The 25,703-nt window shown below is 37.6% G+C and overlaps 1 protein-coding gene and 1 long non-coding RNA gene across 3 annotated transcripts; one reads left to right on the top strand and one right to left on the bottom strand.

The window, feature by feature from the left end:
- Window positions 1-2,250: 2,250 nt before the first annotated feature.
- Window positions 2,251-24,207, bottom strand: LOC105390517 (extensin-2). Of its 2 annotated transcripts, XM_038106709.2 has the most exons (6): window positions 24,011-24,207; window positions 6,821-6,897; window positions 6,287-6,338; window positions 3,254-5,598; window positions 2,917-2,961; window positions 2,251-2,543 (listed from the first exon to the last, which is right to left on the bottom strand). In XM_038106709.2, exons 2-5 carry the CDS (start codon window positions 6,832-6,834, stop codon window positions 2,943-2,945), a joined length of 2,430 nt encoding a protein of 809 aa, XP_037962637.2. In that variant the 5' UTR covers window positions 6,835-6,897; window positions 24,011-24,207; the 3' UTR covers window positions 2,251-2,543; window positions 2,917-2,942. The 2 variants fall into 2 exon arrangements, with proteins under 2 accessions (XP_037962637.2, XP_037962635.2); XM_038106707.2 differs by lacking the exon at window positions 2,917-2,961.
- On the top strand, window positions 19,960-21,625 carry LOC125488729. Its single transcript, XR_007266446.1, has 2 exons — window positions 19,960-20,401; window positions 20,986-21,625. It is a non-coding gene; the product is annotated as an uncharacterized LOC125488729 (long non-coding RNA).
- Window positions 24,208-25,703: the final 1,496 nt, after the last annotated feature.

Below are 25,703 nucleotides of genomic sequence, written 5' to 3'. Positions count from 1 at the left end.
ATAAGATCACACTGACTAGAATGCCACACCCCTTGTCCGTTTTTATATTATTTCATCATTTGTTTTATGGACAGATATATAAATAAAAAGGCCTTTACTTTTAACTAACGTTACATGACGTACCTAATAATTCCAAAAAAAAATATTATTTCTTCAATTAGCAATTTGGAGATTTTGTGATGCATAGAAGTATAGAAATCTGTCATATAAAACAAATAATAATCAATATATTATGTATTAGTCAAACATCTTGTTAATCACAAAAATATATGGGAATTTAGGAAATGCGTTTGTATATACTTAGTCAAATCAATTCGTTAAGGACATTATATTAGTCACCTACATACCAGGTAACACTCGAAAAAACAGGAAGATTTTTGTATCTAGAATAATATAAATAAAATATATACATAAATAGACAGGGAATACTCAGACATAAATATTTGTTTATAACAAATACCAATAAATATATTACATTCTATTATGACCGCTGTATATAATATACTTACCTACTTATAATGTTATATATACCTACTAATAACAAGCATTTAAAACAGTAACAATTGCATAGCTAAAACCTAGTAACTATTTAAAGTGACAGAATATTTTTAACATTCAATACCAACCTATATTTTTCTAACTTCGGCAAGCATAAAAAATCTACAATAATCACAATGCAATGACATTGGCATTTAAGCCTTTTATTAATAATAATCTGAACATGCGTGGTAATATTTAAAAAAAAGTTCAGTAAGGTGATGGCTAGAAATTAGGTCATTTTTATAGATTGTAATTCAGTCAGGAATAGATGAAAAAATAATGAACTATGTTAAATTAAATATGAACATAAAAAACCATTTTCGAGGAAGTCCTAATATTTATTTCTAAAAAATACGCAAACTGAGTTCTAAGAAATATCCTCCTATTTTTAGTAAGTACCTAATTATATTTAATCTTTGGCAACTTAGCCGTTTATGTTATTTACACATATAAATTAAAATTAGCATTATAGTGATCACATGATATGATAAATTAAATAGGATGCCTATTTTGCCTACGAAGATTATTATTATTGGTGACGATTTGTGACATAAACGAAACATATTTATAAAATACATAATATTAAATTAATCTACCATTATGTAATATATAATATATTTGTACATTAGCTGGATAGATGCAGTGCAGTTGAATAATTCATCATCATCATCATCATCAGCCTTCTATCGCCCACTGTTGGGTATAGGCCTCCTTATTTGTACGCCAATTCTTCCGGTCCTGTGCCGCTCTGATCCACTGCTTCCCTGCAACCTTGCAGATGTCATCGGACCATCTAGCAGGTGGTCTGCCAACCGCTCTTCGTCCGTCTCTAGGCCACCATTCTGTGACCGCCTTTGTCCACCTTCCGTCCTCCCGACGAGCCAAGTGTCCCGCCCACTCCCATTTCAGTTCGGCGACCCGCATACCGACGTCGAACACTTTGGTCCTTTTGCGGATCACCACGTTGGGAATACGGTCTCTAAGCGAAATGCCTAACATGGCTCGCTCCATAGCTCTCTGTGCAACTCTGATTCGGTGCACAGTTTCCTTGGTCAGCGTCCATGTTTCGGCACCGTATGTTAGTGTGGGCAAGACACATTGGTTAAACACCTTGGTCTTCAGGCATTGTGGGATCTTAGACTTCAGGACATCATCTAGTTTTGAAAAGGCGGCCCATCCCAGTTAGTTTTGAAAAGTTGAATAATTACCTAACCTAAATTTGATTTAACTGTAAAATATTAACTTCAGAAATATTTAGTTTAGTTTTAGTTATTATTTTGATACCTAGCTACTTATTATATAACATAACTTAAGTGTACAGTTAATAAAGCATAAAAAATATAATATTCCCCAACAAACACAACATCATATCGAATGTAAGTCACTCTCGTATAACACGAATATAATTTGAAAGTTAAGATTTTGCAAAGCATATTATAATTATTTAATATCGAGTTTTCGTAAGCATTAAACTTATATATAAACACTAGCTGTTCCCGCGCGCTTCGCTTCGCCTTAAAAAGTTTTCCCGTGGGAATTCCGGGATAAAAAGTAGCCTATGTTCTTTCCCAGGGTCTAGACCGTATGTATACCAAATTTCATTGAAATCCGTTCGGTAGTTTTGGCGTGAAAGAGTAACAGACAGACAGACAGACAGACAGACAGACAGACAGACACAGTTACTTTCACATTTATAATATTAGTAAGGATATGAGCACTATCATCACAAATTTAAACCAAGCAGTCCGTTTATTCACATAGCATGGTAACCATTCAACCAGCTGTTTAATACCTTAGACCTTCCTAGATTTATTCAATATAATCTGGTCCTTTTGTAAACTTTTACCACCGTTCACATGTTAATTTACCGGCATTTAAGTCTCTAATGATGAACCAATAAGTGCTATGAGTCATCGTCTTGGGTTCCCGTGATGACCTGCAGCACCCTGAAGGCTCTGGACTGCCGCGGGGGACCGTCTGATGCAAACTTGTGATGAAATACCCTGGAATCAGAAAGGATAATTCAGTTAGACAATTTCAAAACTAACATGAAATGAAGTGTTTGATTTATTGGTTAGAATATTATGAGTATGTTTAGGTGTAAACAAGTGCCACTTATGTTAAATTGGGTACCTAACTGAATCAATTAATATCGTTAGCTACAACATCACTGTGTAATAGTATTTTAACTGTGGTGTTAAGTTGAAGAAACTCAAACTTCGTCAGTCAAGGATTCAAAAACTACAAAACAACTTTTTAGCGTAAGCACAAGTTATTGGCGTTAGAGTAGCGAATAATATTCCTCAAAGTATAGCATGAAGCGTAACGCTGACAAACACACGGAAAACAACTTTTCAGTAAAAATATTCTGTTTACTTTGGATGAGTGCAAACATGTCCGCCTCATCGGCGCCCGCCGGAGCTGAAACCATCACATGTGATATGTTAGGAAGTGTTGAGAATCGGGCCCACCCGTCACGCCAATTTTGATGTATCTGTGTATATGAAAATTGAAAAAAAACTGCAAAATTACACTATGTTCGCCTGAATGTTTGTATAGGTCTTTTGTTGTGTTTGTGTGTCGGAGAACGGTTTCAGGAACTTGCAGCTGTATGGTATAAATAGCAAACAGTAAACCTATTTCCATGAATAAATTTAGTTTAGCGGGGACAGATTCTTGGAAAGAATATAATGAAGTATGTTGTAAAACTTACCTTCTGTTAGCTCCGTCGTTCCCTGACTCTATATGTATAGGAATAATCCTCTCTTTAACTTGATTGTTCTGGAAGTTTCGATTCAATGATGGAAGGTCGTGCTGGGCCGACGATCCATCGTCCATTCTTACTAGCTGTGGGGACAAAACTCTCATGATTCGCTGAGTGGGCTGGGAGAATGGGCCTTGAGGAGACGCTTGTCCCTGGTAGTTAGCATTTGGCTGCATTCCGATAGTGATCCTCAAGTGAGGCTGAGGTTGGCCTTGACGCCCGTGATCCTTGACCTCTGTATTCGTCACCTCCATCTGTATGGGAATAACTCGTGCCCCAGTTTGCCCACTCGGAGGATTCTCTTTCGGTATACTCTTCCTATTTTCTGAGGGCAGGGTGGACCAAGTAGGTTGCGGTTGCTGATATTTCGGTGGACTGACAACTTCACGGATGTTTCGCTGCTTTTCATTGCTAAGCCTAACCCATTCTGGTTCTTGGTTTGCTTCCCTTGGGGGAGTCGTAAGTTCCCGGCTCAAGCTCTTTCTGACGCCATCTAACGGCCTCTGGCACCAAATTGGTGGAGGCGTTTTTGTTCTTTCCTTCTGTGTTTTAACAAATCCGGGCATCGCTTTAGGGCTGTCGGGGCAAAAGTATACTGGTTCTTGGTTTACATAGACAACTTCTTTTTGCGGGGGCGTGTTGTTGTATTCCGGCTCAGGTTTATTTTTCCTTCCAGTAACTGGAATTGAAATGCTAGATTGGTATCGTGGCTGCTCCTGTGATTGATATTGATTTGATGGTGGTGTCATTGGCTTCTTATTTTCTTGTACAGTACGCCACGGTGGACTGTAATTATCTTGGACTGTACTGTTGTTTGTGTCTTGGTGTTCTTTAGGAATATATTGTTCAGGTTCATTCCTTGTCTGATTCATAGATGGGTTCCTAGCATTCCTTATTTCTTGAGCCCAGGGAGGCGTTTGTGGTGCTTGATTATTGTTGTTTGAATCTTGGAGTTCTTTAGGAATATATTGCTCAGGTTCGTTCCTTGTCTGATTCACAGATGGGTTCCTAGCATTCCTGATTTCTTGAGCCCAGGGAGGCGTTTGTGGTGCTTGATTATTGTTCACTTCTGGTGTTGTCTTCCATGGTGGCGTGTACGTTGCCTGTTGGTTCATAGGTTGGCTGTTGTGGTAAATCGAAGGTGGGTTTTCCGGCTCCCTAGATTGGCGGTTGAGAGTGTTTGTTCGCCAAGGAGCTGCATTTTCTGATTTTGGACTAGGCGGTCTTTGCTGGTTAACATTGTTATAAATAACATTGTTATTAGTTTGAGTGTTATTGTTATAGTTGTCCCTAGGTCTTGATCCAGCTCGTGGTAAAGTATTATAAACTGGTCCTGAGCTGGCCGGTGATGGCGACGCTTTGCTTTGATTTGGTGAATACTGTTGGGTATTCGGTGAATACTGCTGGGTATTCAGTGAATACTGCTGGGTATTCGGTGAAAACTGTTCGCGATTGTATGGAGACTGTGGGGTAGCAGGAGAGTCACGTTTTTCAGGTTGCCTCCAACTACTGTTTGGAGATGGCGAAAATGAAGAACCATTGCTGATAGGAGACTGGCCAGCATAAGGTAACGGACTCTTGTTGAATTGGGAGTCCTGCCTCTGGAGAATGTCCCTGGTCGGTGTCACCCCTACTGGTGAATAGTTCTGTCCCGGATACTGCGGCTCTGGCTTGTGAAGAGGACTGTCGGGACTCTGGTTCAAGTATACATTATTCTGACGCTGGACGTTATTGTACTGAGGCGAATAGTTCCGGGGTGGCTGTTGCGGGAACGATGATGGCGGCATTTTCACTGTCAACGGGCTCGGCACCTTCTCAGTGAACTTTGGCACTGGCCCCATGCGTTGTTGATCAGCCTTCTCAGCCTCCCAATGATAGGGGCTGTTGGTTTTTCTCAGCATGCCAATTGGATTTTCTGGGATAACGATTTCGGGGCGCTCTCCGGGAGCCAAAGTATTTGGTTTTGGTGATTTGGATGGCGGCGCTGAGATGACCAGCGGTGGTGGGGGAGGAGGGGCGGGAATATTCATGGGCGGGGGTGGAGGGGGGGGTATGGAGCTGCCTTGTGGTTGGTAGTTGGCTGGTGGGTAGTTTCTGTTTCCATTAGCTTGTTGCTGGGCGTAGGCTTGTTCGTGTTCTTCCTGGGACCGTTGCCTGGCGAGCCGGCGCGCCATGCTCGGTGTCTTGATCTGGGACAGGTCGAGGCCGCCCGGGGTGTAGGTGAATGGCTTCTTGTCCTTCGTCATCATGGCATTTTGGATGCATGCCGGAGGCTCCGGGTTGTTGTTCATAGGCTGAAATTATGAAAAAAAGGTTTTGTTAATTTATTGATAATATCGACTTTAAATGTATAGTCAGAGCTTTAGATACTTTTGGTGTGTTGAGTTACTAAAAGTTTTATAATTAACCACGAAACGAGGTCAGGTTTGCATTTGTGCGCTCTGCACGCTTTGCGTTTCGTATGCTGCCGACTTGCCGACAAAGTTTAGAATGGGGCTATACCGAAAATACTCCTGCAATATTTAGCATATAGCCATTTTATATACTAGGTATGCTGTATTTCTGTTTATTATGTGGACATCCTTATATTTTATAACTTTCTGTAATTATTTGAAAAACTACGTTGTTTGCAGTTGTACCTTATGCGTATATATTTTATACTAGCTATTCCCACGCGCTTCGCTTCGCCTTAAAAAGTTATCCCGTGGGAATTCCGGGATAAAAAGTAGTCTATGTTCCTTCCCAGGGTCTAGACCATATGTATACCAAATTTCATTCAAATCCGTTCAGTAGTTTTGGCGTGAAAGAGTAACAGACAGACAGACAGACACAGTTACTTTCGCATTTATAATATTAGTTAGGATAAGGTACCTAACCTACAGGACTCTTGCATGGTGGCTTGCAGGATAGGTGTCAGAAATGGTGATAGTAAGCTGTTTGAAGGTGCAGAGAGCCGATTCTGCAGATGATATAACAACTAACCTGCGCCTTGCCGTAGTTCGGGATTCTGCCGAGATGTCCGCCGGGGATGTACCTGGAATGTGGCCAAGAATACGTTATTTTTATACACTGTCCCGTATCTTCTTCGTGTTATTGGAATATTTTATAATGGCACTTGTGTACGACTTGATACATAGTAACGAAGCGATGTTTTAAAGTGGTTGGATTAAATGAACTCCTACGGATTGAACGTTACCGAAATTGAAAATCTTATACAACCGTTTATCATCGAATCACTTAGAAACGGCACTACAAATTTTGTGTTTCATAAAATAGTTATAAGGATAATACATGTAGCTACAGAAGATAATTAATCTGATAAGTATATAATTAGACTGCCTGATATAATTTTTACCAAATGCCAAAAAGAGGGACTTTGTAGTTTCGATGTTCATGTCTGTTTTTCCTTTGACTCTAAGGGATGCATATTTGCGACTTTCCACCACCTCTGACCTAAGTATATTTTCCATATTCAATGCTATTAAATATTAAAGAAAAATATATACGTCAACATACCCATTTTGCGCCATTTTCAGTCGGTAAGTGCTCAATCTGCGGTCTTCAATACATCAACACGAGTCGTCCTCGGATCGCTGCAAGCAATGAGATCATGTTGAGAGTTGGAGTAAACAAGATGGAAACAGGGAACCTTGCAAGCAAATGTTTCTTTAATTAATACAGTGTTGAATTTTGTAATGACACTTTCTTTTACATCATAGAAGCATAGAGTTGCATATAACATCTATAGTGGAAAGGCACCCTTATACTTTTGGTCGTGATCGTGAGTTAACATAACATAAAAAATTAAATAAAATAACGAAAACATTCAATGCCTGGTAGTTACTCTCTCTAGCAGGGAAGGGAAAGGCACATTGATAAAGTAGTTGCACTTTTCACGAATATTACGTTAATCGATGTATTTGTCTTGTAATTTTTCGAGCAAAACCTACCCTAAACCTCATCAACCTTTTGTACTCTAATTATGTTACAAATTGTTAATTTTGGTGTACTTACACATAAAGAATACTCTACATATCTAACTAAATAATCCGTCTAGTAGTACATGAATGTGGTCTACTACAAACTTGTACTTAATTAGTAGTATGTAAACATCCATATTAGTCATTCGTTTGCATCAAGGCGTCTCCTACTAAGCTTGATGGCATCGGATAAGGAATTTTGGCACACTTCAGGTAATAATTACATACAATGGCTGGACGCCAGACGGTGATAATTTTAGATTATGCGATCCTAAATTAAGTTTGTGCATCATGAGATTGTGTTTACGTTGGATAATCTATCTATACCTACACAGATAATTATTTTTAATTAATAACTTGTGCATCTGCTATCGGTATACGTACGGGGCCGTGGTGAACTTTTATAAGTGCCATTCATTAGCAGGAATTTTGGTGGTCATCAGGGAACTAGAACTAGAGAGAATGATGGATCGTACGCAACGGACGCATCGCATTCAGTATTCACACTATTGCGTCCATGCGGCGGCATTGCCGTTATTAATAACGGCAATTTTAATTGCCATTATTAACGGTGAAAAATTCTCAGTACCGGATGGTTTTTCGTCTTCGAGGCGAACTATGTACCACTGCTACACACATCACACACACACAACACGTCCCCGGATTTATAACAGATGTAGCTGGTCCCTTCATCATCAGGGATCGCTATTTTAAAAACTCCGCCTGTATACTTTTAGGCGCAGGCCACCGTACCTATAATATTTGAACCCTGCATCGATGTTTGGTAGGGGGCAGTCGAACTTTGCATCAGTTTATGGTACAGGGGGTCACTCTATATGACGAAAAACTAACTTTCGGAGCGCTGCTGCGCGAGCCACGACTCTATCTCGTTGTATTAAACGTGCTGATTGCACGACAGCTCTCGTTCGTTAGTTTTTCGTCAGTATAGAGTAACCCTACAGGGCAGGCATGCGACACACATTCAGTCCGCGTCTATTTCAGTCGCGAGGACGCCGAATTAGGGCGACCGCACACGTGCACCGTTGGACAGGTGATGATTCGTTGCGGCTACTTTGTAACACCTCATGTAAGAGCCTGTTAGCAGTTGTTTAGTCTGTTAAGAAGCTTATGAGATATTAGATATTACCTAGTTATTATTTATGAGCACAGCTCGTGAGCTTTCATCGATTTAAAAGTGTTTCAAGTATAGCGCGATTATATTTTCATGTTTCCAGCTAACTTCTCAAACTACGGACCTATGTGATGTCATTATTTTTATAATAATTGTGTTGCAAAATTAAGTTTTCCATCAGTAGTAAAAAGTAACGTGACCAACAAAGTTTCTATTAGAGAAATATTTTTATTTTTCGTGAATTTCTTAAACTTTTAGAACAATAGTTTTAGAATGTGCCCTGAGTCATCCCCTTTTGTCTTAGATGATAAGTTCATACTAAGAGAACACACTATATACAGGGTGTCCCAAAAGTCAACGTCATCCCTTAAAGGGCTGATAGGTCAGCTCATGAGAGGCCAGAATATCACAATATAACCTTAGTAAAAACTCGATCATTTTCGAGATATTGACACTTTTATAAATTTGCTGAAAATCGACACCTTGGATCAGTTTTTTGCGTGCCGCCGGTACAAAAATCCATATTGTTAGAATTTGTTTGGTGTTGCATCACCCTGTATAGCCCTGCTATTGATCGCAGTCAAAAAAATATCGAGTAATGCTGTATGTTTAAAAAAAACACAGTTTTCAAAGTCATAAAAAGTAATTGTATTTTTTTATAAACAACTTTGACACGACATACTGTAAAAAAAATATACCACGGAAACCTGGTACCTTATTTGAAAAGATTGCTCATTTAATGCAGTTTCCAAAATGGTATGAAACGTTGCTATTGTTACAATTAACAAAAAAGTTATTGCTATTTTAGTACAAAACGACCTCGATGTAAAATTGTTTGAAGGAAATTTATCTGACTGAATTTATTAAGGGTAAGTCATGTTGGAATGAGTAAAAGTAAAATAGGTGGTGTGGCCGGGAGTGGGAAAAGAGACAAAGTTGTCACAGTTAATAAAAAAAAAACGCATTTTGAGTATCTTTCTCGAAAAAAGTGGACTATAGCAACTCCACATTCCCCATAAATGTAGCGCATGGTAACGTACATTCCTGAGTAGTGCTAATGTGTGATATAATGAAGTAAAACGCTTACACATGTACATTGTACACCCACAGTATCCAAAAAAGGGACAGATCAGTTTGTCATTAACATTACCTCTAATTACTTGTTATTTATTTTAAAGTAATTGTTAAACAAAACCAAACTCTCAAAATTATGATTATGACCATTAATGAGTATTATTTTTTGCTGATTATGTACTTAATATAATAATGTGGTGTTATAATTTTGAGAAATAAAAATAAAAGTCAATAAATGTTTGTTTTTTTTTTAAATTAGGTGTAAAAAACGCAAAATACGTTTTATAAGAGTTTGGTAAGTTTTTTCTTAGCTATTTTTGCGTCATCTATGTTGCCACGGCTGACCCCATCACCTATTTTACTTTTACTCATTCCAACATGACTTACCCTTAATAAATTCAGTCAGATAAATTTCCTTCAAACAATTTTACATCGAGGTCGTTTTGTACTAAAATAGCAATAACTTTTTTGTTAATTGAAACAATAGCAACGTTTCATACCATTTTGGAAACTGCATTAAATGAGCAATCTTTTCAAATAAGATGCCAGGTTTGCGTGGTATATTTTTTTTACAGTATGTAGAGTCAAAGTTGTTTATAAAAAAATACGATTACCTTTTACGACTTTGAAAACCGTATTTTTTTTAAACATACAGCATTATTCGATATTTTTTTTGACTGCGATTAATAGCAGGCCTATACAGGGTGATGCAACACCAAACAAATTTTAACAATATGGATTTTTGTACCGGCGGCACGCAAAAAACTGATCCAAGGTGTCGATTTTCAGCAAATTTATAAAAGTGTCAATATCTCGAAAATTATCGAGTTTTTACTAAGGTCATATTGTGATATTCTGGCCTCTCATGAGCTGACCTATCAGCCCTTTAAGGGATGACGTTGACTTTTGGGACACCCTGTATACAACACGCTGTATTATTCAATTCATCGGGGAAAGGATCGTATATATGTAGTAGCAGGGTGAAATCGCCAAAATTTGTACATTTTTTGTCCATTTCTCTTGGTTGCACTAAAACCTACTACATGTGAAAAATATAACAACTTCACATAGAAAATTTTGGTAAATCATATTAGTAGAATAAGTAACGTATTAAATTATTTGTATTTTATCATATTTTGTACAGTGATTATTGAAATTTACATAAATTTAAATCTTAATAAAAATATCATATTTCTTTGTTATGCTCTTTGTAACAGTATTTTTTTGTATAAAATAGTATTAAATATAAATTATTTTACTTGCATCACCACGAGCAAAAGTTTTTTTAGAAGTGGCGTTAGTGTCGCGTCTCTGCCATTTTGTTTGTAGTCGTTATCGAAGTTATAGTAAACTCGGAAGAAAAAAGACTTTTCAGTGTTCCCCTTTGTAACAACCGACAAATTAAGTTAAAGGAAAGTATTTACAAAGTAATTCCTGCACGTAAAATCATGATTTCAGTCTGTTTACTATGCAGTTAGTCAAATTTTCGGAAAACTAAATCCACGTGTGTTAAAATATTTTTAGCTTATGAACGTAAGAATTTTTGTTCCATTTTGTTACAATTTTCTTTGTAACGTTACAAAAAGGAAAGCTAAGGGCACATTCAGACTGACAAGAATGTGATGACATTTTTTAAACTAATAAATTACAAAAACATATTAGTTGTACAGAAGTTTAATTTCAACTATCCTAACTAGTGATACCTAATACCAAAATAATTAATAATTCAATTAATAAAAAAAACCTCATAGATATATATTTTTTTTAAATATTTTTGTTTAAAAAATTACGAAAGTAGTTCGTGTTTTAATTATTGAATAGGTACCGGTCAAAATCATAACCATCCTTTTCGCTTCGCCGTAGTACTGATTAAATAAAAATTGTTTTATTTATTCATAGTAGTGTGATCGAGTCCGTATAGTTCCTTTTTGTAACGTTTCCCTTTTGTTACGTTTTTGTTACGTACAAATTTTGGCGATTTCACCCAGCAGGTACTGACCGATTTTCTGTGAAACAAAAGTAAATCGACACACAATACACTTGCCAAAAAGCGATGATATTAATGTGATGTTCGTGCATTATCATAAATAACACTGGAGTTTATGATGAACGAGCTCACCTGGCCAGTGCCAAGTTTCAGTTTCATAAATACCAGTGTTGTGCATTCGGGAAGTTTCCCTACACCTGCCGTTTTATATGTGTCACGGGATAATTCGGTACTGTGCCGAATCGGTATTTATGCGAAGCCAAACTACGGTAGATATCCGTGGTGAAAGAAGGTAGGTACTTATTACAATCCTAATCCTAACTATCCTAACTAATATTATAAATGCGAAAGTAACTGTGTCTGTATGTCTGTCTGTCTGTCTGTCTGTCTGTCTGTCTGTCTGTTACTCTTTCACGCCAAAACTACTGAACGGATTTGAATGAAATTTGGTATAGGTACATACGGTCTAGACCCTGGGAAAGAACATAGGCTACTTTTTATCCCGGAATTCCCACGGGAAAACTTTTTAAGGCGAAGCGAAGCGCGCGGGAACAGCTAGTCACTGATAAGTTGTAAGAAGATCACTCATCAAGTCATCACCGTCATTCGGGGGCACTGGACGTTTCATGCAACCTAACGTGAAAAATTGAAAATCTGATTGAACAACAAAAGTAAAAAATCATATTTGACCTACTTGCTAAGTATGTACAAAACTTTCTACATATTTGTAAGTATTTAATTTGATTTCTAATTGCTGATTAAATGTCATACACTGAGTTGCAGAAAGGATCTTTAAGTTAATGTCAGCTTTAAATGTATTGTTGCCTTGCTTTGACAGTATACGGACAGAAAGAGACAGACATAGATTTAATGTCGACATTAGCTTAAAGTCCCTTTCTGCAACTCGGCAATAGCTCATTAGAGCCACCCAGCACACACCCCGTACCGTCTCTAATCTCGAGCCGTTCTTAGTTTTAAGTGCCTTTACTTCAATTTAATAACAGTTTAATGATCATGATTTTAATAAGTTTACGCTGAAGCAAAAGTAAGAGTCTCGTCTGATACTAACTATAAGATGAATGTATGTTATTTGTAATCTTATTCCAAGTCTGTAGTGTTTATTTTGGGATGCTGGCAGACAGCGTCCACTCATTCACGTAATTTACGCCCGAAGGAGGTTTGATTACTCATTCCTCGTTCGTGATCATGATCAAATGATCATATGCAAGAGTGCGTCACTATCTTATATGTGCAAAGTCCTTGATAGTTAGGTAAGTGATATGAATTTCCGTGACCTCTTCAGCCAATCATGCAATGAAGTTTTTTTACGAGCGAGTGTAAAAATAACAATGATAAAGTTCCAGTGACAATAGCATCAAATTAATTACCCCAAAACGAAATGCTTATGTAATATTGAAGTACATTTATCACAGCATCAGAATATTACTAACTAAAGACGAAAAAAAATAGGTTTAAATTTTTGCAAAGTTGTGACCAATTGGTGTCATTTTGAGAGTGGAAGTTTATCATTGCTCGTGAGTGTAGGTAGGTAAGTAAGTAATATGAATTTCCATGGCCTCTTCGTTCGTGGAATGAAGTTATTTTTATTATGGTATAGATACCTACCTAAGTACGTATAAGTATTATTATAATCACTCACAAAACAAAAACTCAAAAACACAAAGCCCTTAATTATAGTCTATTGCAGGACATCGAAGACTGGGAGGAAATTGCCATAATCTCCACGCTTGACAGGCAGGTTGGAGATTTAAAACATTTAACACTAAAGTCCCTAAAGCAAAATATCTGATTTTAATCAAATATTTGACCAGGTCGGGAAAGTACCCAGGACCCTCCGTACAGCAGCCACTAACCACAGCACCATCCGGTAGTCTGGGTAAACACTCAAATATTGTACTTATGATTGTATGTACCTACTTCCTTACGGGATAGGCAGAGATGCAGTGTTATACCTGGCCCGATGTAACTAGGGGTGGGCTTAATCAAATGCCTGTTTCCCGGCACGAAACCTCCAAAACCCACCGTGAACATCGGTTTTAGCCTTTTAATATTGCCGTATAACTAAGTTAGTGGATGTTAAATGCAAGAATATTTTTAAATAGTTAGCAGAACGTCTAAATAAACGTAAGTAGGACAAATTCTTTCAAAAATAAACAAACATTTGTTGATCGCTATATTGTTACACAGACGTTTTCTTTTTCAGGTTACCGGATGCTGACAGGCCACGGGATACTTTACCTCCGGTTTCCAAAACGATATTCCGATATATTCAAATTAATGGAGGTAGGTACCTTTGCTACGCCTATAGAGCTTCCACTATGTTATTGTATTTTAGACGTTTCCTTATGTCTGGTAATGTAAAGTTGGTTTTCCTTTGCAGTCATCAAATATGTATGGGATTTCGACTGTCAAAAAACCAATAATATAATGGACAGAGTATAGTTTCTCATTTGAGTTTCTCATTTGATCTATATGGGCCTTACCACAAAAACTTAGACAGTATTTAACAGATGTTAAGTGCTGTCAAACGACTACAAAATCTGTCAAATTTCGTTTTAAACACTTGTTGAACCGTGTTTATACATATGTGTTTTAAGGATGCACTTAACGTAAATCATGCGCAATGACAATAGGGTAGTTTTGCAAGGTAACTAGGTATATGAAAATCTATCTAAATTTTATTTACTTAATCCGTATTTTGAGCAACGTAAAAATAGCAGACCCCTATTTTTTTCCTTTTAAAGTTAAACCATCATTTAGATTTACGTACTTATACATATTAGTTAACATAAAACTAGACTTTGTGCTTGTAATCTATACCAGTGTGTTAGCAATATCAATAATAATTTGTTATTTATCTTAATTTCAGGAGGATATTTTATGCTGTTTTATTACTTTATTAGTATTTTATAAATTATTATTTATTTAATGTTATCTGAATCATTTTAATATCGGCAATTGTAAAAGTTAGGTGTAGCAACACTAATTTTGAATTGGCGGCCATTCGTGGTACTGTGTCGGCACGACAAGGTGATACTTACAAAAATTGTATGTGTTTTGAAGAAATAAAACGTAATCAGTGTGAAGAGTGTTTATTATTCGTATAAAGTTAATATTTCAGAAGTTTCGGATAGAATCTGCCCACCGGTGAGTGATTTTAAACATGTTATTGAAAATTTTCTACCGTTATTTACCTATATTATTATGATCATATTCTTACAATCAATGCTTTATCAACCCGGCGAATACCTGGACGTGTGATCTATGGTACTAAATTACAAGTAGCAGTATTTACTACAACAAAATCCTTTATATTTACCGTAGTAAGTACAGTACAACTACCCACTTTACATAGACGGGTACATCGCTTGTAGGTAAATAGCTACCAATGTTGGTTGGTACATTCCACAACTTATTCGCCGAGAATGATATCAAGCCCGATTTGTTGACTTCTTATCGAATGCTTGAACACAAAGTGAACTATGGTAGTAATAATTACCTACCGCACTTGCGTTCTCATGAAGTAAGTAAATAATAATAAGTGATTTGATTTTGAACCATTTGTACGTACCTACAATAACTTGATAAAAGACATTACGATGTTAATGCCAATTTTAAGGCAAATTAAAATTAAGCGGACGAGTACCTTCACGAACAAAAGTGTTATTTGATTTTACTTATATTATTTATTGGTTGGCTGTGATAATTTTAATACACGTATGATTATTTAATCACTGTTACTTTAATTAATTTATATTTTCTACTCCTTCTCTTCCTTAACCTTATCCAACTAAACTTATAATATTTCGCGTACCTGTTTAATATACTCATTTAGTAAAACAAAATGTCTGATGATCGTGATGCAAGTACCCCTGAGATAGTAAATCAAACCACGAAGAGGAAGAGAGCGGGCTCAAGCTCAACCTCACCTCTCAGGAAGAGGCGTCAGAAGCGTCATCATAGTCAGTCTATAGGTCCGGGGAGACGATCAAGATCTAGATCTAACATATCACGAGATCGTAAAGGGACACGAAAACACCGACGTCATCGTTCGCGGACTGAACACCATCGCGGGACTAGACGTGTAGGTAGAAGCCGCTCCCGTTCCGGACACAGAAGGCGATCTCGAAGGACGCGAGTGCGAACACGGAGGACATCTACTTCGACTAGCTGCTCTACGCGTTGCTCCGAGAGAGACTCGACTTCTTCGTCGACTGCCAGCAGTTCAACTTCAAGCGATGGCACTCATAGTTCTCGCTCTAGTACCAAACACACAAAAACTAAGCGAAATCGTAAGAGAAGTCCACGTTCTGGCTCGAACCGAGATAAAGATCATACAGTAATGGATAAACTTATAGATGCTCTAGGTAAACATGGTCGCAATACTTACGTAGGCGCTCATGATGTTATAAGTACTTTTGATCCAAGCCAGAAGATGCAGTCCACAAAAGCTTGGCTCAGAAAAGTTAACGAGACCGCGGAAATCTATAAATGGAGTGATAAACAAACAGTTTTCCATGCGTTACCGAAGCTTGCCGGTTTAGCCCGTACATGGTACGAAAGCTTGCCTTCAGTCAATTTAAAATGGAAAGAATGGCAACGCAAACTGCTACAAACCTTTCCAGATAACTGTAACTACGCAGACAAACTATCAGAGATGCTGGCGCGACGCAGTCGTAGAGAGGAAACGTTAGAAGAATACTTCTACGACAAGGCAAAGTTAGTCAGTCGCTGCAATATCAAGGGAAAAGACGCGGTTGACTGCATAATACACGGAATTTTTGACACAAACATCAAGCTTAATGCTCAGGGAGCAAACTTCAAAAGTCCTAACAAGCTGCTAAGATACTTGCGTAATATTACGATGAAGTACCAGAAGGAGGTCAAAAGGACGCCGGCACCATCCAAAATACCCGCTGTTACAAGAAATAATGACATGTCGAAGAATAATAACATTAATAACGCCACTCGAATTTGTTACAATTGTTCGGAACCAGGTCACACTGCTCCTAGGTGCCGCAAAGAGCCACAGAAGTGCACTAAGTGTAATCGCATCGGGCATGTTGCCGATCACTGCAAGCGTGAACTTAATACGGACATCAATAAGACGGTTAGTACAGACGAAGTTTCTAGTCAGTCTACAAAAGTTCTACTTATTACTGCTAAGCGTGATAGTGAATATATTTACAATAAAGAAATAAAAGTTAACGGAAAATCAAAAACTGGATTTGTAGATTTTGGAAGTCAATGTACTTTAATAAAACATAGCATAGTTAAAGAACTAAACTTACAAATACAAGACGACAATTTACCACTTATTAAAGGTTTTGCTGACGGAACAATGCGACCTCTTGGAAGAGTATCGGTTTACATAAATCTTGATTTTATCGAGGCCCGCATAGAAGCCTATGTGGTCCCGGACCAATATTTGAGCACGGATCTGCTTATTGGACAGAATGTCACTGAAATGTCTGAAGTTGTTGTGTATAAAACTAGTTCCAGTCTAACACTATATTCTAGTAATCCTAAAAATAATAGAACACCAATCTACAATTCAAACAACGTTGTCGTTAAGGACATTCTTTCAGTAGCAATGACTTGTGAAGATGGTTACACTGGCTGGATATGTACCCATGGTAATACTTCTTTCAAACCAAATGAAGAGTTAGTGATATTACCCGGGGTTTATTTCTTTAAAGATGGACTAGGATGTATACCAATAATAAGCTTTTCGGGTAAAGAAATCGTGCTTAAAAAGAATAGGCTATTAGCAAGGGGCTGTCGTTTGCCCACTCAAACATCGGCTCCAATGGAACTTCCAAACGAATTTGAAGTCAGAAGAATGACATTATCAGATCCTTCGACGGCTAAAGTTACAAAAACGCCCATATCTTTGGAAATGCTTAATATAGGTGATGATGTTACGCAAGAGCAGAAACAAGCACTTTTAGATTTATTGAATGAATTCAGAGATTGTTTCTCTTTTGACATGAGCGAGTTAGGAACGACCAATATTAGCGAAATGCACATTCAGCTACAGGATAACTCCCCAGTAGCTTATAAACCTTACCGACTTTCTTATAGTGAAAGAGAGGTCGTTCGCGATATGGTTAATGAGCTCCTGGAAAACAAAATAATTCAAGAATCGGATTCGTCGTACGCCAGTCCAATAGTATTGGTCAAAAAGAAAAACAATGAATACCGTTTGTGCGTGGACTACCGAGCTTTAAATAAGAAAACGGTAAAGGACTCTTACCCTATGCCGGTAATAGACGACCAACTGGACCGACTGAGCGGTAAAGTTTATTTTACCAGCCTGGACCTTAAATCTGGATACTACCAGATACCGATGGCAGAGGATTCCAGGCACCTTACTGCGTTCGTAACGCCAGACGGACACTACGAATATGCAAGGATGCCGTTCGGTCTGGTTAATGCACCGGCCATATTTCAGCACATGATAAATAAGGCACTCGGAAAAGACCGATACGACCTAGCCATTCCTTACATGGACGACTTGTTATCACCGGCATCATCTGTTGATGAAGGCATGCTAAAGCTACGGAAGATTTTATCATCACTACTTAGTGCAGGTTTAACCCTCAACATAACTAAATGCTACTTCTTTAAGAAAAACTTAGATTATCTGGGGTATGAGGTATCTGCAAATGGACTCCGCCCTGGAAGTAAGAAAATAGAAGCTGTTGCATCGTTTCCGAAGCCTACTAATGTTCACCAGGTTAGACAGTTTGTTGGCCTAGCCAGTTTCTTTCGTAGGTTCATTCCTGGCTTTGCTACTATAGCCAAGCCTCTCACGGTCTTAACTAGATCTGACGTGACGTGGCGATGGGACAAGGAACAAGACTCAGCTTTCCAAACATTGAAAGAGAAGTTGATTGAAAGACCTGTCTTGGCACTATATAACCCCAAGTACTTGACGGAGGTTCACTGTGACGCTTCCAAGCTAGGAGTAGGCGGGATACTGTTACAACGACCGGATGAAAAATCACCATTAAAAGCAGTTGCATATTACAGCAAGCAAACTGCCAAAGAAGAAGAGTATCTACACTCTTATGAGTTAGAGACTCTTGCTGTAGTTTTGTCATTACGGAAGTTCCGGACCTACCTAATAGGGATACCTTTTAAAGTCTACACTGACTGCAACGCCCTGAGGACAACCCTTACTAAAAGAGATTTAGTGCCTCGTATTGCGAGATGGTGGCTCCATTTACAAGAATACGATTTTAGCGTGGAATACAGGCCTGGAGACAACATGCGTCACGTCGATGCCTTAAGCAGAAATCCCGTCCCTAATACTAGTAATGAAGATCAAATAGACACACGGGAATTCGAAGTCATGAGCATATCCACAACGGAATGGTTACAGACCGTTCAAATGACAGATATGAGATTGAAATTTATTAAATCTATTCTAGATAGTGGCAGAAAAGATATACAAGATATCATAGATAATTATGTTATTAAAGACAACAAAATTTATAGAAAGATAGGTGATAATCTAAAATGGGTAGTCCCTGATGGCGCCAGGTGGCGGGTATGCCAAATTTGTCACGATGAAGCAGGCCATTTCTCAATAGATAAGACATTGGATAAAATGAAGCAGGATTACTGGTTTCCTAGGATGAATAGGTTTGTGCGCAAGTATGTGGCAGCCTGTCTCAACTGTGCTTTCAACAAAACCTCAACCAGTAAAGCCAGTGGTTACCTACACCCTATCCCAAAAGGAGATGTTCCATTCCACACGCTCCATATGGACCATTTGGGACCCTTTGTCCGAAGTAAAAATGGTAATACATACATACTTGGCATCATAGACGGTTTTAGCAAATTCATATTTATAAAACCAGTGAAAAATGTCAAAAGCAAAACCACCATCAAAATTCTTGAGGATCTCTTTAGTGTCATAGGAAGTCCAAAAGTAATAATCTCAGACAGAGGAACTAGTTTCACTTCTACAACGTTTAAGAAATATATACAGACAATCGGAACAAAACATGTATTGAATGCAGTGGCCACGCCACGCGCAAATGGTCAAATCGAGAGATATAACAGGACCATATTGGAATCTCTAGCGGCATCAAACCATGGCATGGACGAGCGTGAATGGGACAGTCACGTTCAAAAAGTACAGTGGAGCCTTAATAATACTCTTAACAAGAGCACAGGTATGTCGCCATCAGATGTTGTCTTTGGAAGGAGAACCACCAATCCGAGCGAAGGCCCTATTTTGAATGCTATTCAAGATATTACCGATTCGACATGCAACGTCGACATATCTACACAAGGTCTAGAAACAGCAAGGGATGAAATCCGTGACAAGGCTGTAGATAGTATAACTAATAATCAGATGGCTATGAAAACATATTACGACAACCACAGGGCTCCGACAAAGATATTTCAATTAGGTGATCTGGTTATGATCCCCAATAACCACCTTCCAGCAACCGGCAAAAGTAAAAAGTTACTTCCGAAGTTTAGAGGACCTTTTAAAATAAGTGCTGTTCTCAAAAATGACCGCTACGAGATCTCTAGCATCGAAGGTCACACTAAACGGAAATATAAAAGTATTTACTCTGCAGACGCTTTAAAAAAGTGGATTACTTTTAACACCCCTGATGACAATGTACTCGAAAATGATCCCAGCAGCTCGGACAGCTCGAGCTAAAATTTAATAATAATAGATGTGATATACCAACTAACATCCTAAACATTATATTCCTTGCATCCTTTACATGCGCCTTTATTGTAAATCGTATTTTATGTATTATTATAATTATGTCCCCACCACCTTCCTATAACTAGATGACCCAGGCGAGCAAACACAATGGATCCGCTGATGGAGTACCTACTACTGTTTGATGGCCTATGAAAGGAATAAAAAGGTGTGTGGCTTCTTGTTATTCAATATTTTAGTACTTTATTGATAATGAAATATGCTGCATTTACCTGCGGTGCTCATTCATCAAATCTTTATGAAAGAAATATGCTGCTTATATGCGGTGATCAAATTAAACTGTATCTAAATAATAATAAAAGTGAAAAATGCCGTTCATCTGCGGTGATCACTGTATATAACTTGTAAGATATGCCGATATATTGCATTCATGCAATATATTGTTCATTATCTAATGTTTAAAAGAGATATGCTGCTTACATGCAGTGATCAAATTATTTTGTACCTGAATAAAAGTGAAATATGCCGTTAGCTGCGGTGATCACTGAGGACCTTACAACTTGTGAGACATACCGATAATTATGTTGCGGTGATCACAGAATGATAACTATGTAATATTCACTTTATACATACTTGGTAAATTGATAAATCGTAAAAAATATATATATAATTAAAAAAAAACTTAAAAAAAAATAAGAACTAAAATTATATTAAATATGCATCTACTCCTATCAAACACCTAATACCTAGTCATACTTAAATAATAAATAAAAAAATACTCTTTGCTTACAGGAATCCCACAACCAGCAGCAGACAGTGGCAGTACACTCCAGAAGAACGTGATATATGTACAAGTGTCGGTGGAAATCTAGCCTGTAGTGTCACTGATATTATTTACCTACTAAAAAAAAAAATCACAATGATATTAATTTTGTATAAGTAGTTGATTAGTGCCTATGAGTAGATCAAATTATCAAATCAAATGTAAATATTCAAATTTGTAAGGGATAGGTATTTAATTTATGCACTCTGTTATGTAATTATTTGATTTAAACAATAACTTGCATTATAATGATGATTATGATTTAAATTTAGTTTGTATGGGGTCATACAGTTGCACATTCGAATGGCCGGACCGGAATAGGGTCATTCCGAATACAGGACGGCCGTCTGTTAGCAATATCAATAATAATTTGTTATTTATCTTAATTTCAGGAGGATATTTTATGCTGTTTTATTACTTTATTAGTATTTTATAAATTATTATTTATTTAATGTTATCTGAATCATTTTAATATCGGCAATTGTAAAAGTTAGGTGTAGCAACACTAATTTTGAATTGGCGGCCATTCGTGGTACTGTGTCGGCACGACAAGGTGATACTTACAAAAATTGTATGTGTTTTGAAGAAATAAAACGTAATCAGTGTGAAGAGTGTTTATTATTCGTATAAAGTTAATAAGTGTTTTTCAACCTGTGGGTCGCGACCCCCTGGGGGGTCGCGAAGCTTCTGTAGGGGGGTCGCCAAAGGGCGAAAAAACTAGGAACTTTAGTAAAAAAACAATAAAGACAATTACATAGTATTAATTTATTAAGAAAGACTCTTACTTTAAAAATACTTTTACTTAAAATTTTCTTAAATGCGAAGGCATTTTTATTAATTAAATTATCTCATCGTGGATCTGTTTTAGTACAATAGACCACATCCCCACCGTAAGGCAGATTACACAGAAGACCGAAGAGTATAATCAACCTCTGCATCTAGCCTTTGTGGACTATGAAAACGCCTTCAACTCCATCGAGACATGGGCAATTTTGGAAGCGTTGCAGAGATTTCAAATCGACTGGCGCTATATCGAGGAGTTGAGGAGTCCCGATGCCGCTGGACATGGCATATGTATAAATGGCGAGTACATGTCACACCTCTCTGTTTCGCGGCGAAATCATTATTATGGCAGAATATCTGCAGGAACTCAGCTGGATGATGGAAGTGGCCTAAATGCTGCTTCCCAACGTGTAGGCTTCGGGGTATAAACTTGGACAAGACGAAAGTCATGTACAATGCTCACATCGAACCGGAGCCGGTGATCGTTGGTGAGACAACAATCGAAGTTGTGCAAAGATATGTCTACCTCGGGCAGACTATTCGGCTAGGCAGAAGCAACTTCGACAAGGAGGCTGCAACGCACATCCAACTGGGTTGGGTTTCATTCGGAAAACTTTGTCAGCACATATTATATAATATAAGACTAAAGATCTCAACCAGTGCGTCCTGCCAGTGATGACGTATGGTGCAGAGACGTGGACACTGACGGTAGGACTGGTCCACCGATTTAAAGTCGCTCAGCGTGATATGGAGAGAGCTATGCTTGGGGTTTCTCTGATGGATCGTATCAAAAATGAAGTTATCCGTCAGAGGACTAAGGTTACCGACATCACTGACAAAATATGCAAGCTGAAGTGGTAATGTGTTGGTCATATCTGCCGAAGAACCGATAACCATTGGGTAAACGAGTTCTTGAGTATAGACCACGAATAGGCAAACGCAGCGTGGGAGGCCTTCCTGCCTGGATCAAAGACCACGGCCACAAGTACTTATATTTTTTTTGTAAAGCCAGGTATTTTGCCTTTTTATTTTCATTTCACCCTTGAAAACTTTTATTCAAGATATTTAAATGCTCAAAAAAGTTGGAAAGTAAAAGCTAATTTCATAAAAGAAATTCCGGGTCGCAATGGCATTAGTCGTACGTACCTATGTACAATTGTACATGGCCACACGTATCCGATGTGTGTAATTGTAAAATAATGTGTTTTTAAATCCGATAAGTATGCGTACTACTTCGAATCCTAATCATGGAGACCATAAATACGTCGTATGGAATGAATATTGTGAATACTGTAACAGTGTAACATACACATATATACATGGTATAAAACCGAAAGGGTCAAGGGGGTCGCGAAATATTTTTTTATTCCAGGGGGGTCGCGTCATGAAAAAGGTTGAAAAACACTGATCTATACCTATAAGATCACTGTATTAAATCACGTTTCCGTAATGCCCAATTTTGTTAATGTTTTAATAGGCGTTTTACTACCTATCTAATAAACTTATCTTAGGTATATCTGCTTAGGTAAGCAGATATTAAGCAGACCTAAGCAGGAACAGGCACAGTTAGATAGATAACCTCTGGATAATGTGTTATTAAGAGATTGTTGTACAGGCACAGGTTAGTAGGTATATTTAACGTTATAAGCGCTCCTAAAAATCCTACGCACACGGTGTTTTTGTAACCCGCCCAAAGGGTTAAGTTTCAGTGTATTTCAGTCGGAACTACTTAATTGTTATAAACGCGAAAGTTTGTGAGTAAGTATGTTTGTTACTCCTTCACCAGAAAACGGTTGAATAAATGTTTAAGAAATTAAGTACTTATATAGAAAGCTGACACTCTGGATTAATACGCTTTTTATTCCGGAATTCCCACGTAAAAATAGTGTTGTTTTCTTTTTGCACACCTTATAATAAAATTTTCTTGCACCTCCTGTGGGTTGACTGGTAGAAAATGCTTGTAGCATTAAGTCCACCCTTTGAACACTTATTTTTATATTTGTGCAATAAAGGATTGAATAATAATAATAATAATAACGTTTTAAGGCGAAGCGGCGCTATTGCAGGCAACAGCAATTCAACAAAATAAAGACTAATATACTTAAATCATAATAATTTATAATAATTACAGAATATTTACAGTATGCCCTTCAATTCACTCTCTATATTCGCGATTTATCAATGATAAACCAAATAAAAAATAAAACTCACCAAAAACAAAAGAAGAAAACAATCCAAAACTAAAGCGCGCTCACTTCACAGAGTTCGATATTCGAAAATTTGCTTAGCGTTCGAAAACAGAGTAGTGTGGGGAAATACAATAGATATGGTTGCGTAAATTCGTTCGTTCGGATGCGCTGCCGGGCGCCCGGGCAGTCGGCGCAGCGCTAGGGAACGGGAATTGGCGGGAGACGCGCGGGAACGGAGTAGGGATGGCGGGAAATATTGTCGATAGTTCCAGTATCATGAGCATAAATAATTATAATGGTCTTGGTGTGACGCTCGTGGTTGAAAATGCGTTTAGATGTGCAATGACTTGCGCAGCGGCAGCGATTATGCTCAGATTAGCCCGTCAGGGTGATAGTTTATAACAAAAGATTAAATTTAAAAATACCGATTCACACTGAAATAAATATTTAAGTAGGTATTATATAAAATATTATAGGTACCTACTTAAGTTTTGCAGGTGAATTTATGTGATGGTAAATGCTACTAAATGATTGTGAAACACAAAATGCATGTTTGTATTGGCTACTTAAATCTTAGATAACACTTTTAATACTCGAGACGGGCCCAAAGAGCATTTTAGCATCATCAGCGATTAATTTTACGTGTTTTCTATTAAATTTATATCTACTGTTTAATAGTAAATTCAAATTTTAAATGTTTAACTTGAAAACAAAAACCATCAATAATACAACAAAAACCATTAATAACAGTTAATAAAAGTATCGATATCGATAACTACACTGTCACGTCTCTAGCCGTTGAGTAATAGTTTTATTTCAGCGTGAAGGAGATCGCCAAGCCGTGAATCGCACACTCATTGTTGTAAAGATACCGTTTATTTATTAGCTTTGCACCCGTACAGTGGCAGACCCCCTGAATATATATAACGGTTGCCTGAAAATTAACCCTTATTCTGTGAAAGTTCTCTTACAGTGCGTGGGGTAGAATCTGCCGCTTTAGAATAGGACAGCCAACTTTTTCAGTTACAAATGATGAATACCTAAATTGTCTGTAATAGACGTAGAGACCATGAAGAGATTGAAGAGGCAAGAGATGATGATGATGATGAGGCGTGAGATATTCTAAAACTTTAAAGTTTAATGTATCGTTATATTTTATTATTATTTTACTAAAACACTAACTAATTCGTCTAACATTATATTTTATTAAAATATAAAGCCCCAAAGCCGGCAAAAAGCTTATCGATCATAATCACCTACGCCTCCAAGATCAACCATGTAAAAAAACGGATGCAGCCTCGCATACCAGACGGATCCACCTGGCAGGTAGACTATGAATCATACGCGGCGTGAGAAGCAAATTAGATTTAAAGTTCTCGGTCGAACCATGGAGTACAGGTACATAGCTACTACCTGCAGTATACAATATAGGTACCTCCTCCCTTTACCTATGAGTACCAAGGATGATCATTTCCAAGGAAGGATAGGGAATTCCCCGGGTCAACTGAATTTTTTCTACCAATACCACACAAGAAGATATCTTAGGAAATATGAAATGAATGTTCGCCACATGAAATATATACCTACATAACTATTAAGTATTATAAATTATCTACAGGTACCTATATAACTACCACTAATAAAGATCAGTTGTAACATAATACCTATTTGGTCTTATATTCTTATTATATTGTAAACCACATAAGACATCTCTG

This window comes from Plutella xylostella, chromosome 7 (assembly GCF_932276165.1).
Source record: "Plutella xylostella chromosome 7, ilPluXylo3.1, whole genome shotgun sequence".
Lineage (NCBI taxonomy): Eukaryota > Metazoa > Arthropoda > Insecta > Lepidoptera > Plutellidae > Plutella > Plutella xylostella.
The sequence above is the reverse complement of the archived record's forward strand: the minus strand, read 5'-3'. Positions and strand labels throughout refer to the sequence as shown.